Raw genomic sequence first — 15,186 nt, forward strand, 5'->3', positions numbered from 1 at the left:
GGAAGCAGTGGCAGTTACTGCTGCCACTATTCCCCCTCCAGAGGTTGAGCGGTGCTAATTCTAAACATGGATGCCCAAAATTAAATGCTGTAGTCAAAATGGGAGCTCAGCAGTACTTAATTTTCCCATCTCTAGTGGAAATATCTTACCCTGCAGCTCTTAGAATCACATTTGCCTTTTTCTTGGCCCACATAATTCTGTTGATTCCTGGTTATACTATAATTAGGGCCTGGTTTAAATAGCTATTGCACATTTTTTGTGAAAGTCATAATAATTAAGTGATTTTCATGAAAAATACAATTTGCAGCCAAATGCCATGATATAGCCACTTGGTCCCAGCCAGCAGTACCCATCCCCAAGCTCTCTCCTTCGCTTGCCCCTTCAGTGACACTTTCTCCATGATCTTTTCAGCAATAATTAGAGACCGTGGGAGCTGCAGTTAAACCTGGCATCAACCTTCCCCTCAGCCAGTCGGGGTTTTTGGGGAGGGCATTGTGGGGGGGATGGGATACCACAATCTGGACATGAAAACGGCTGCCCCCACCATGATCATGCCACAATATTAGCAAACTGGGCCTGTGATTTAAACCAGACCCTCACTATAATCAGCAAATGCATTTCATTGTATCTCAACTACAGAAGGAATGTGGACAAATTGGAAAAAGTCCAACAGAGGACAACAGATTGGTTCAGAGGCTGGGGCACATGACTTCTGAGGACAGCTCAGGGAACTGGCCTCATTTAGTCTAGAGAAGAGAAGACTGAGAGGGAATTTAATAGCAGCCGTCATCTACATAAAGGCGGGTTTAAAAGAGGGTGGAGCTAAACTGTTCTTAGTGATGGCAGATGACAGAACAAGGAGCAGTGGTCTCAAGTTGCAGCAAGGGAAGTTTAGGTTAGATAGTAGGAAGAATTATCTCTCTAGGAGGGTAGTAAAACACTGGAACAGGTTACCCAGAGAGGTGGTAGAATCTCCATCCTTGCAGGTTTTTAAGACCCAGATAGGCAAAGCTTTGGCTGGGATGATCTAGTTGGGGGCGGTCCTGCTTTGAGCAGGGTGTTGGGCTAGATGACCTCCTGAGGTCCCTTCCAACCCTAACTTTCAATGATTCATCTCTGTACTGGTGTTGTGTTAGCACATTTTCTGCTCTTAACTTAAGAATGTAAAAGTATAAGAAGTGCCATATTGAGTAATGATCTATCTTACCCAGTATTCCATGTCCAGCATGGTGGATCAGACTCAATTAATCAAGTGTACAAGTACACACGTTGACATGCTCAGTGCTGCGTCACATACATTTCTATAAACATCAAAGCACACATTAGTGTGCAGAAAGTAGTAGCAGTGCGCTTTTGAACTAAAACACCTTTCTAGTTCAAAAGCATGCTGCTGCCATTTTCTCAGCACTGACATGCATTTCACCATTTATACAAATGTAAGTGCCACAGCGCCAGGCACTTTTAAAAGTGCCTGGCACTGCGGCACACACACGTATACAAATGCCCCCTGTGTCTGAAAATTTGGCAATGGGGAAGCAGTGGCAGCAGTTGTTACTACCAGTTTCCAAATTTCCTGACATGGGGAGTCTCAGGAGTCAGATAATGTGGCCCTGCATGGTGGATTGGGCACGCAGGGCCCAGCGGAAGCAGTGCAGAGTCCAATCCTGGTGCATGGGACCAGGCAAACAGGGTGCACCAAATCCCCATGCATGGGGCCAGGTAGAGGTAAAGCAGCCCAATCCTAGTGTGTGGGTCTGGCTGGAGGCAGCCAGACCCCAATTTCAGTGCATTGGGTCAGGTGAATGGAGGCAGTGCTGGGCCCTGATCCCAGCATGCCAGGTCTAATCCAGTGTGCAGACTGGCCCCATGTCATTCATTCGTCCAGACTGCCAAGCCAAAAGGTACAGCACCACTACTTTAGAAGGAGAACATACGAACAGAGCATATCTAAAGTGATCTAGCCTGCCATATCTTTCCTTGCATCCACCTTCATTGGTTTGAGGTGCCAGAGGGTATACCACTGACTGTTCAGTTTCATAACTGTTAATGGATCTATCATCTGTGAATTTGTCTAGTCCTTTTTTGAATTTGGCTATACGATCTACCTCTAGAACCTCCTCTGGTAACGCATTCCACAAGTTAGCTACGCTCTGCATTAAAAAAATACTTTCTCTTATTAGTTTTACACAGGTCTCCTGCTAATTTCAGCAGGTGCCCCCTACTTCTAATATTCCCTATTTGCTTTGTTTACAGTCTTCATGATTTTGCAGATCTTTATCATATTCCTCCTAAGCCCTCTCCTTTCCAAACTGAAAAATCCTAGCCTTTTTATTCTCTTGGAATACTGCCTGCTGTGAACCCCTGATCATCTCGATTGCCCTTCTCTGTACCTTTTCTAATTCTACTACATCCTTTTTGAGATGCAGAGACCAGAACTGCACACAGTATTCAGGATGTGGGTGTACCATGGATTTGTACAACGCTATGATGATATTTTCTATTTTGTTTTTAATTCCTTTCTTAATGATGCCCAACATTTTATTAGCTTCTCTGGTCACTACTGTACTTTGAGCTGATGGTTTAGAGCAGCAATTCTCAACCTTTTCCATGTTATGTCCCACCAGCCATTGGTCCCCCAAACCCTGGTCCCAACACGATAACCAATGAGTGTGTGTATGGGGGTGGAGGGGTGGGGAGGGGTCCCCGGTAGCTGGTTGACAAGCAAACCTGCAAGTGCAAGCAGCACATGGCAGCAGAAATGCCGGTGGCAAGCCCGCCACTTCTCTACATCCCACCTAGATGGCCTTCACGTCCCACCAGTGTCCCACTGGTTGAGAAACACTGGTTTAGAGAACTATCTGCAGTGACTCCAAGGTCTTTTTCCCATGTCGTAACAGCTAGTTCAGAACACAGCATTGTGTACGTATAATGGAGGTTATTTTTTCCCAGTGTGCACTACCTTCCACTTGTCACCAGAGGGGCTGGGATGGCTAAGGATATAGACAGGTAAGGTTCTTTGGGTAGATGTGATATCTTTTATTAAACCAACTAAAATATTTGGCACATGGCTAACAGCTCAATGGTCACATCCATGGGTAGCAGAAGCATTCACAGTGCAGCCCTGTCAGATTCTAATAATTCTGTGAATTCTGCTAAATAGCTTGTCACTAGGACATAAAAAAGGAAAGGACTTGTCAACATTGAAGTTCATCTGCAATTTTTTTGCCCATTCATTTAGCTTTGTGAGGTCTTTCTGCAGCTCTTTTCTGTCACTTCGGGATTAGATTACATGGAATAAATTCAGTATCATCTGCATACTTCGAGATTTCACTGTGCAACCCCATTTCCATTTCCAGGTCATTGATGAAAGTGTTGAACAAAACTGGGCCCAGCACAAATGTCTGTGGGACCATGCTTTTGACCTCCCTCCATCCTGAATAGGTACCATTTAGCCCCACCCTTTGCTTCCTATCTTTTAATCAGCTCTCAGTCCACCAAAGAACCTTTTCCTCCAATCCCATGGCAACTCAGTATTTTAAAAGCCTTTGGGTAAAGGACCTTGTCAAAAACATTTTGAAAATCCAAATATATATTTTTGCTTTTCACTTTGTCGGTGCATAAAAAGCAGATGTGAGACTGAAATCTACTAGTTTTAAGAACAGAAGGACACAGTGATCAGAATCAGCCAGTTTAATTCATTTATTACAAATGTTACTGTCTTTGTTTAACAGATCAATTTTAAAAGCAAAATATATTATGACAAGCTTCACCTCCAGTGCCTAACGCATTTAATGTAGTTTAATAACAAGTTAAAATGCTGTTTTCTGCATTTTAATTGATTCCAGTTTTCATCTAAAAGCAACTAGGTATAAATCACAAGGAAAAGGTTGTTCATCTAGTGCAGCATTTCCAAGCTTTATGAATTCATGCCATCCCCCACACATTCCCCCTTACCTTCAGTAAGCTTTTTTCTTTTGTTTTTGTTATCCTTTCCTAAGGCTCACAACAGTGTTTAAAATGTTACTTTGAAACTGAAAATTCAGTTGTTAGTTGAAAATTTCTATTTCACACCTGAAGTATAGTTCCTTATCTATAGCCCATTATTGTTTGAAAGGCTGTTATAAGACATCTGTTTTCTGATTAAATATTTGGCAGTTGGAAATAGTTATACTTCACAGTGCAAGGTGGGATCTTGAAAATAGGAAGATGGAGTAAAATGTCTACTCTTAATTTTTTTTTTCTTTCTCCCCCCTGAGAATTGGATTATAGTCTCTGTGTTTGTTTATGTTTCTAGGGTCATACAGCAATGCTTAATACAGGCTGTTGGCATCCCAAAATAAAGGAAGAATTTTTAACTTGTTCCAATGATGGGTGAGTATTGGTGTATGTCAGTGCTTCACTTATAAAGGTTTGCCAGCCTTTGCTGTTCTCTCTCTCCCCATTTACTTTCCTCATTTGTAAAGTGATTAAAACAAGTCATTTGTAATCTTTTTAGGGTGGGAGCCCTTAGGAAGGTAACTGCAAGTCAAAGAGAACTAGGTCTTACTGTGCATTTCCTGCTCTGTGGTAAATGCCAATGTGAACATTCTTAATTTGTGGTAAATGAAAGCTCATTTGTGATAGCTTTCCACTCTTTCCTTCTCTTTCTTTGAAAGTTGGTTAAGCGGTTGCAAGGCAAGACCAAGAACAACTGACCCATGATAAAGCTCCACAGCCCTTTGTCTTGGAGTTACCTGTGCCCTTATGTATGACGCACACCTGAGATATTGTTGAAATCTGGAAGCCATTCTAAGACTTTTGGGTATCATTTGGCTCCCAGAATTAACTTGTTTTTGTTCATTCTTTATTTCTGTTGTTGTGTGCTACTTTCAGTGATAATATACTATGAAGAAGATTGGGCTAAATAAATTGAAATACATTTCAAATGACAAAAATTCCAAAAAATTTTTTTCCACTGAGGGACTGACGCTTTAATGGATTTTTAGGGAAAACCACTTTGATTTTAAAGACATGGTTGAATCTGGTGGAGGTTGGTATTGATATTAAGTATGCTATTGGGATTTTTTTGTCATCTCCATCTTGATCCTAGCAGACAATGTTCAAATCACACAAAAAAACCCCCAACTTTGACTATAAGCAATACCCTTGTTGAAACTTCCATTAATGAAGTTAATTGTTCATTAGGCATTGGTCTAAAATACAGTATTACTACTGGGGAGGAAACTGTAGGCAGGGTTGAGTCTAATAGCAGCACAGAAGGATAGCGTCACTACCTCCTGTGTTTTTTATACTATGTTTTTTTGTATGCAACATGTACCTTTCCCCAAAATTCAACTAATGGAAACGTATTATAATTGAGGGAAAAGGGTAACAGTGGTTTCTAATTAAGCCTCTGTCTTGGGAAAGTGAAAGTAAAGTTGCATGTGCTTCATGCTGGGCTCCCTAGCTGCTGTCTGTGGACCTTCCCATCTTTCCCCTGCTCCCTACCCCCTCCTCTGTTGCTCTTATAAACATGTAGGTAGTTTTATTGCTTTTATCACTTTAACATTCAATATTTTTACTTAGCTAAACAGTTTTCTAGATTGTGAAAAAGTAATTTAAGAAATTATATATTCCCAAGACTATCTAATTTTGTCTGCATAAACATGTGCTTAGCGATTTATTCCAAATATTGAGTCAGTGGGACCCTCATGCTTAAATTGCTGTGAATTGAAAGTGTCTGGTCAAGTGAGTAAAATGCAGATAAACAATGCTATAAATGGACGTGTAATTATATTCTCTGAGACACTAAATGGTTGACATTGTAAGAAAAATATTTGAAGCTATCCAGTATACTTTCCATGTCCTTTCATGTTAGCAGCAGGTTTTTCCAACTTGTGGATGTGCCAAGTAATAATGGGGACTTTGTGTTACATTTTCAGTGTATAGATGTTGATTTATCTTGTCAAGGCAACAGGTCCCTTTCATGGTAACTAGGGAAAAATGCTGCTAAAGCTTAAGCAAAAATTACTTTCAGCAGTTATCCATAGCATAGGAAGGACAAATATGACAGTTAAGATAGCATGCGAGGATATCTTCCATCTCCAATGCCTCCAGAATTTGAAAGAAACGAGTATGTGGGAATGTATTTCTGTTTGTACTATTTAAGAGTATGGCTAGTCAACAGCCATACTTCTCTGAAAGTATACTATTGGTCAAAGGATGGTACTAAGTGTTATCTTAATAAACATTAAATGAGTTGTCTCTTTTGCAGTCAATGGAAGTTTTACCATTAATTTCACCCACTGTGTTCAGCACAATCTTTTTCATCAGGGTTATAGTTAGTGTCATAGAATGGTACTAAAAAATAGTAAACGTTGCTTGTAACCATCGTGTTCTCAGAACTAAATAAATAGCTGCTGTAAAATATTTTTGGGATCATTTCAGAGGGTATTGCTTTGCCAAGTTAAAAAAAAAAAAAAAAATCAGGATCTTTGAAAAGACTGTGGAGCAATGAAGGTTGCAACTAAATAAAGGAAAAAAATAGATCTAGAAAGAAGCAGTCAAAAAACTGTATTATTGATTTGTGCTTGAGAAAAACAGTTTTTTTTAACTTGAACTGTTATTAAAATGTAGTTAATGCTAGTCAGTCCAAAACGTGACATTTGAATTTTCCTTGATTTTTGTGCATTCATGTTCCAGTGTAAAAAAACATGAATTCCTAATTTAATCCAAAGTTTATACCTCTTTTGTTTGTTGGCTTTATTAGTCGAATAGGCCTATGGGCAATGAAACATTTGCAGATAGTTGAATGTTTAGAAAAATGTATATTAAAAAATATGTAAAGCTTCTAATGCATGTAAAACAAAGAACAGCAAGAGAAAAGGCTTGACTTTTAGGTGGAAAATAGCTGAATAAACAATAGATTCTGTCTTCATTATGTTCTGTTGGGGGGTGGAATGCTCACTTGTCAATAGCTACGCAAACAAGACATCTTTGGCTCAGTCATTCATAACAGGGTTGGTGGGGGAGTGGTATTAGGTCCATGCCACCAAAGGCATATGAGTAGATCTCTCTTCCCTTTATTCTAAGTGACCCTGAACTGAATTGTTGCTATTTTACAGCATTTCATTCCTCATTGCTCGGCATGTCTGTACGCATCTTTTACTTGGCTGTACAGAACATGTTTAGTTCTGCAAAACTGCTGCTTCATGCATTTGCTACTGGGGTGTACTCAAGAGCAATGAGAAACCACCTCTTTTCCCAGAAACCAAACATCAATATCATTACAGTACTTCTGATTTCCATTTAGCCTGGAGAGCATTAGTCCCAAACATTTGCTTTCTTTAGTACTGTACTTTCAGAGTGGTTAAAGGAACAAATTTGTCAAACTCTACATTTTTGTTCCTTTAGTTAGTGTTATATTTTATTGATTCCACAGCTTGTATAAGTTTGGGGAGAGATTACAGTGCATGAATGGTGAAAAGAGGCTTTCATTGTAAGGAGTGCGGTCCATTTAAGGTTTGCAGAAATTCATTAAAAATATTTAACTCCTAATAGGGACCCACCTGCTATTAAGTTCCTGGTCAGTAAGATCCACGTGAAGGGAATGTATGCATACCTAATGGTTTAACATTAAATTCACTTAGAGTCACATTTTAGCATAGATTTACTGTACACACATAATGTACATGTATTTAAATGAGGCCATTGAGAGTTTTCATGTGTTCACTGCTTTTGAAAATAGAGCCTTGTTTAGGCGTATTATAAATATAGACAAAGCTTTACTTTAGATTCCTATTGTTGAAATCTTGGCTTAGGTATATTAAAACAAAATGATGTTCAAAACAGTTGGCATGCTTCATAGTTTCACAAGTAATATTAGGTATAAAAAAAAATTCCAGATTAAATCACACAGTTGTCAAGACTAGGACAAATGTAATAAGATTCTTAATACCAATTCTCTTTTGTGCATCTTTAAATTGTTTTCATTTCTTTCGACTCTTTGTATAGTGTTAAACATTTACATTTGATTGGATGCTGTAAGGTTTCAGTGTTGCATTCAGGCACCCCACAGCAGCATGTAGATGAGTAAATACTCAAACAATTAGACTAGTTTTTCTTTTAGACCTGTTCTGTTAAATCAGGGATGAGTAGTATTCTGATGCCCTGGTCAGGATCTTGTGACCTGGTTCCCTACCCTGCTACAGATTTCTCCCCCACACTCCTCTCCAGTCAAGCCATCTGTATTTGCCCTCACTATATGTACCTGGCACAGGAGAGCAGCAGAGGGGATGAATGGCTCTGAAAGGTACAACCTTGGGCTGGTCAGACTTTACTGGGTGAGATGCAACCTCTTAATGGATTGGATCCCATCTGTGTGCTATAGATTGCTAACCCTGTGTTAAACATAATCAGTGAAGAGCAGTAAACCACTATTCTGTCTAGGATTGCTTAAAGCAGTCCCAGTGCTGTGCGCATCCCACAGTAAGTGAGGTCTTACTTGTCTTTTGCTACCTCTTGTTTCAGTTCTACTGAAAAGACAGCCAAAAGTAGGAGTGTTTTTTCAATATTTTCTCCACTAGGTGAGGAGTTTCACCAAGTATGCTGAAACTACTCATTTCCTATTTCCACACTTCCTTTTGTAGGTCAGTGGTTGTAGGGTCTTACAGTGGGTTTTGGAATTTAGCACCCATTAAGATGCATGTGGTAGGTCCCTCCTTTTTAAAATAAAATTTCAATTTCAAGACCAAATCAGTTTTGAATTATATTACAGATTTTTGACTAAGCAGAGCTCAGACATTCAAGTCTCTGTGGCACTACCACCAGCAAGTATCCTTCCTCCCAGACTCATCAGTCTGGGGGTTCAGACATTCCCAAATCCATGGCACACATTCTACATGCGAGTCCCAAGCCTGGAAGTCTTGGAGTTCAGATGCCCCAAAGTCTTGCTTACCCCTAGCCAAAAGACCAAAGGAGCAATCTAGGGGGAGACAACAAAAGCACTGAACTCAACTGGTCCCAGCAATTAATGATTCTCGGGGGTGCCGTGTCTCAGCTTAGGAACTAAACTCATAGGTTGGGCCACACTTTAAATTAATTTTCAGTGTAAGATTAATTTTGTAACATCTGGAAATTGAGGCAGCTGAAAGAGAGAGCTACATGCTCTTGTTTTTTCTGTCTCTGGAGAGGAGGCAAATTGCTTAGGATGCTGGCCTTCATTTCACTTCACAGATATATCAGAACAGGTCTGTTTCCTCCTTGAGTCCCTAAGAACCAGCTTGATTGATTGTCAGCATTCAAAACAGCTTTCCTTTCTTCCCCTTTTCACCCCCAGTGGCTGAAAACAGGAGTTGTCTATATAATTTGAGTTTCAGTCTATAAGCTAACAACAGAGAGGTTGTGGAATCTCCAACCTGGGAAGTTTTTAAGAGCATTTTAGACAAACACCTGGATTTCAGCTTCAGGATGTTTGAAACAGGGATGATCCAGCTATATTAAGGGCTAGAGACAGGGGCTATATTAAAGGAGGGGGCTATATTAAAGCTAGAGACAGACGTTCAAAAAGCCTGAGCCTGAATTGTTTCAATCTTTTCAGGTTAGTCTAACCTGGCTAGGCTAAATAACTTTGTAACTGCACAGATATCCCCTCTGGACTGAAGAAAATTCCTGCACATGTCTGCAGCGGCTCAGGGCTAGAAGCTGGGGGGTGCTAGTGCAGCCCTCCCTTCCCTTCTACAGGGCTGAGCTGGGTGGGGTGTGGCCAGGCCCTGGCAGGACACTATGATTAGGGAGCTCCCCCCCCCCACTTCATAACAGAGCATTTATCAGCTCTGTTATCAACATTTAGCATCCCATCAGAAAACAAAGGCTCACTCATTAGTTCAAGCTCTTAAACAGCTTTTTCCAAAGGAAGGAATGCAGGGACATTACCAGCTGAGCTGTTGATTAGCTCTAAAAAGCGCTAAGCAAACACTGCCCTATATGCATGGCACAGCATTAGCTAGCATACCACATGCTGGCTATGGACCATGCTGTGGGAGAGAGGAGAAAGGGATCTGTGCTTAAGCAGTGAGGGGTTGGTGGGGGGAGAGGGGGGCAGGGTCTGTAGTCTCTGCCAGAGATGTGGCCAGGGAGCAAAGGGGATGGACCAGCCCTGCTGTGGAGTAGAGAGCCCCGCCCAGTCCAGAGAGCATGCCGGGATGCTGGGGGAGTGTGATTAACTTAAACCAGCAAGGGGTCTGGAACAGACATTTGTTGCATAAACTGGTTTGACCCAGATCAGTTAAGTCTGATAGTACATTCAACCAGGTTTATCTCAAACTGATTCCAGCCATTTGCAGACTGGTTTATGTATACTGAATGTCTGTTCTCTTACAGGTTTAAATCAGTTTCTGACTTAAACTGATTTATGTGTAATGTCTGTCCCTAGCCGATATGACCTTTTGAGGTCTTTTTGAGCCCTATTTTTCTGTGATTTTTATAAATACACTTTAAAACTTGGCTTGGCTCTGGGAGTGAGTTCATGAATATATTCAGTGGGACTACTCCCAGAAAAAGATGATGTTCAACATAAGCAAAGATGAAAAATATAAAACTTTTGGTGTGTTTATATAAATAATAAAACATGAAAGATTTTTTATCAGTCATAATATTAGAATGCTTATGGCATAATGTAGACCTCATATAATTTAAAAATAAAATGAGAAAAACTAGATTTAGTCTTCTGATTTAGATTACTGAAACTTTAGTAAAGAATCTTTTAAATCTTTAAGAGAGTTAAAAAAAACCCAAACAAACCCAAGATTTGGAAAATAAAATAAAGTTAAGAATTCAAATCGGAGAAGAAAAATTCAAGTATTTTACTAGACAGATGGAGTAATTTATGTTCTAGTTTTTTTAACAGATCTGTTTACACACTTGGTTACCTTTCAGGTGATTAGGGCTATGAAAGTGTACTTTGGGAATTGAAAACTAATTTCACGGAAGTGTCGGGTATATTGATGTACATGAAGTGTCTGGAAACAATCTGGTTTGCTAGAGTTTTACAAACAGCAGAAGCAAATTTTAAATTGTTATGTAAATTCTCTGTACAGGTTTTTACCTGGGTTTTTCTTAATTTGTGGTCATTGGGCTACTTGCAGATTTCTTACGTAGTTTAGACTGCAGATTTCTGGTTTACCAGCAGGGAGTCTCAAAGTGTTGTATATGACTGTTCAGAGACACAACTGTTTGAACTGAGAGGAAGACTGTGTTTAAAAAGAAGAAGAAAAAAGACTCAACTCTTCTGGCTCCTGTATTATATAAACAGAAGCTGGTCAGTTTATATACACCTAAGTCAGACCTTTCTCCTGGGAAATATAGAAAAAAATTGAAGAATCTTCCTGGTAACCAGTTTTGCTTGATAAGTTGCTATAAGTTATCCTTGTAACTATGTGTTTCCTTTAAAAAAAAAAATATCCAAATGATGTCTATTATGTAAGAACTTTGTTCCATTTCTTGTTTTAGACTTGTACAGATAGGATATCATATTTTTATTAATAAGGAAATTTGTTTTCAAATACATTTTTCTTTACCATAATTTAAAGCTGAATATTATTTTAATTTCTGTGCTTTGCCAGATGGTTTAATGTTGTTACCTAGAACTTTAATAGCATCAGCAAACTTTTGTAAAGAGACCTAACCTTTTATTTGTAGTATGGTGGTTATCATTATGTATTACAAATTAACCTACTTCTTTCCAAAGTAATTTTTTGTTTGGATGTACATTTTTAATCAGAATGAAACTTACAAGGAAGTAAACTTACTTCCTTGAAACATAGTGACTTAGTTTGCTTTTCAGTACCTTAAAACAGCTAAAGGGAAATTATTTCCAACAAAAGCATGTTATAAAAACAAGTACAATAGCTAAATTATTATGTTACATGTTGATTCTGTCTTTAGAATTTGCCTTTCCACTTTGGAAGCAAATTTAGATAGCCTTGGTAACTCAGTTTTTGTTCTTTTGGCCATTATTGTACTGTACAGCATGGTCAGTATTTTTAACATAAGTATACACACAGCTAATTTTAATATCAGTATGTGTATTTTCAGTAGATTAAATTTTTAAATATCAGTTGTCATATAAAAAGAAAAAAGGTCCTTTCCATGATATCGCTAAATTATTTAGAACTCCTGTTAAACTCCCTGATCTTGACCAATGCTGAGAACCCCAAAATCCCCTTTATATGAATGGGAATCACAGATTCTCAGGATCGGAATCTCTCTTGTAATATCTTCCCTTCCATGGTCTTGTATATTGCAATCTCATCATCTTCAGTCTCATTTAGACTGTAAGGTTTTTGGGAAGGGATACATCTCTTAATTTATCAGTAACAAGCTAAGGATGCTTATGAGCATAAGAAATGCCATACTGGGTTAGGCCAGTGGTCCATTTAGCCTAGTATCCTGTTTCCAACAGTGGCAGGGATAGATGCCTTTAGAGGGAGAGCATTGAACTGGATACCTCTAGAGTGATCTAGCCCCTATTCATTATCCTCTCTGGGACCTACTTTTATTGATTTGGAGTAGGGGATACTGATCTGATTTCTGATGCAGTTACCTCTAGCTGGTAAGTCCAGTGTGGCTCAACACCCCACCTGGATCCACACACCAGGAAGAGCAGAGGTAGCAGCTGGAGGTGGCAGTGCTGGGAGCTGAGCTGTGGTGAAATTTGGAGTGGATGCAGCATCCTCCCACACTGCCCACTGTGAGCCCAGCCCACACTGAGAAGAGCCCCATGTAGCCCACCCTGCCCAGCTCTGGGGGGTGCCCTGCACCCACCCCACCCAGGTAGCACCTGCCCCTGTCCCCTTCCTCACTGCGAAGGGCATTGATCTGCCCCTCCATGCCTGTTCCCTCCCCTCCCCCCTTCCCTTCTACCAAAATGGATTGATCACCTGGAAGCAGCTCTCCACACTGCTGGCCCTGTTCCTGGCTGCCTGAATGCTGCACTGCGGCTGTGCACAGCACGAGCATTCATCAGCCAAGTTATCGGCCCCATCGGGCCAATATCTGATGCAGCAAATTTTCTTTATGTCGGTACCGATCCGATATCGGATCAATGTATCGGTGCACCTCTAGTTTAGATATGCCAAATGAAGTATCTGCATGGGACTGAGTTAAAAATAATAGGAACAAAGAAGATATCAATGCTACTGCATAGCTGTGCAAGTTTAAGGATTTTTTTTCAAAAAAGTGAGTTTGAAGTGAGTTCTTCCTGAAGACAAAACTGTGTGTACCATTGCAAGTCATAACTAACTTCTCATTGTTTAGATCATTCCCCAAATCAATTGACTTACATTACAACAGAAGAGGAAGAGGAAATGATAATTTTGTTTTGGTTATCTGGATGTTTTCTTATCACATGTGTGATGGGTGAATAAACAAGAGAACTGGGTGATACTAAATTCTCCAACAGCAGGTGTTCTATATCCCCAGTCTTGTCTTCTCTTTTTTTCCCCCTTCCAGAAATAGAAGCACAGCCGACCTTGAAATTTAGCAGCCCTGAGCTTTGTGATTTGTCATTGCAACCAAGACTTTGGTTACTTAACAGCTGGTTTACAGGGGGAAAAAATCTTCCCCTCCACCCCCACTAAGAAACGTTAAACTCACACTCATTAAAATATATCTTAGAAATTCTTAACTACCATCGTCAAGAAACCTTCCTTAATAAAACGTTTAGGGCTAAATTCTGCTGTAGTGTGTGACACCAGTAAATGATGTTATTCAAGTAAAATAACTTGGTTCTTACAACGGGAAAGCAGTGGAATTTGGTCCTTTTAAGCTTTATTATTAATTGTTTAAGTTTGATTCATTCTTCACATTGTGGCCAAATGTTTTGCTACATAATGCTTTAATGCTAGTGTTGCCATTGTTATTGATCTTTTAATTCAGTTCTATTGGTGTGTTCTACATATTCGTAATAAATTTAAGGACAGGTTTCTACCTCAAGAAGCTTGCAATTTAATTTAGAGATATCTATAGAGCGAACATGGAAAGAGGGATGTTGTGGGATGCGTTCTAAACAACCTGTTTTCATTTGAAATGTTTCATTCAGTTGAAAAATTAAGAAAACAATCATTTAATTAGTTTGACAGTGCCAGCTGTTTTAGTATAGGTTCCATTAAATTTGTAAATATTGCTTGTAGCTGAATATGCACAATGTAATTTGTATGCTGTATCAGAGGGAATAGCAGTTGTATATCCTCCATCCTTGTAATATTGTGTACTATTGCCATTTTAAAATAGTACTTTTCCCTTTGGGACATCCATAAAGTACCACTTTAAAGATTGAACATATTTGATATTTTTGTAATTTGATATTTTGCCCTTTATTAAATGTTGCTATAGTGAATGAAATAGCTGTCTGCACTATTTCTAGAAATCTTCCAGGGTTGGATTTTTAAGAGTAGAAAAGTGATTTAGGTAAATTACTTCAGTAAAATCATACCCTGAATACTTGAAGAGAATTAGCTGCTTGTTTTACCCCAGAAAGATTTTAATTGTAAACTTTACTTTTTGAAAATGTGTGGAATTGTTTTCTTCCCCCCCCCCCCCAACGCACACTTTCCATTCTCTAGATATTTCTAAATATATTTCTTTCAAAGCAAGGCATGGCATGCTTTGGAATTTCTTTGCTTGTCTAATTAAAAATAGTAATTGTAAATGGTGGATATTGGAAAAGTTAATTTATCTTAACTTTTACAGGCAATGCACGGAAGCCCAGGGAAAATTAGTTAGTTGATGAAGATTAGACAGTTTCATCAGTTCCAAGTTCTGTGTTTTCATAAGTTCATTTTCAAACAGTGGTGGGGAAAGCTATCGTCTTGTGCCTGAGCATGCATAGTACTCTATTTTTGAATACTTGTAATTTAATATAAATGTGTGATATCTTATGCTAGTCATGATTCATTTTACATCCTAGCCTCTACGATTGTATCCTTATATGCTTATACTGTTCCTTAATGCTCAAACAATTCATTTTTGATTTTCAGATCCTTAAAGAGCAAACAGTGGTCTCTTACTGTGATTTCCTCTTTTCTTTGTACAACATCATGCTTTAATGTAGTCTCTTTCAGTAACTGCCAGCTCTCATGCATTCCTTTTCCCTGTATATTCCCAAGAGACCCTGTTTACTAGTTCTCTGAGTTTGGCATCTGCTTTTTT

The 15,186-nt window shown here is 39.1% G+C and overlaps 1 protein-coding gene across 1 annotated transcript in view; it reads left to right on the forward strand.

The window, feature by feature from the left end:
• Positions 1-15,186, forward strand: part of WDR70 (WD repeat domain 70) — a 275,742-nt gene that overhangs the window by 101,986 nt on the left and 158,570 nt on the right. The window contains exon 9 of the mRNA XM_090037959.1: positions 4,295-4,371. Within this exon, the coding sequence (XP_089894085.1) occupies positions 4,295-4,371 (77 nt within the window). The remainder of the gene's footprint in view (positions 1-4,294; positions 4,372-15,186) is intronic.

This window comes from Crocodylus siamensis, chromosome 3 (genome assembly GCF_052110815.1).
Source record: "Crocodylus siamensis isolate JL-2025a chromosome 3, ASM5211081v1, whole genome shotgun sequence".
Lineage (NCBI taxonomy): Eukaryota > Metazoa > Chordata > Crocodylia > Crocodylidae > Crocodylus > Crocodylus siamensis.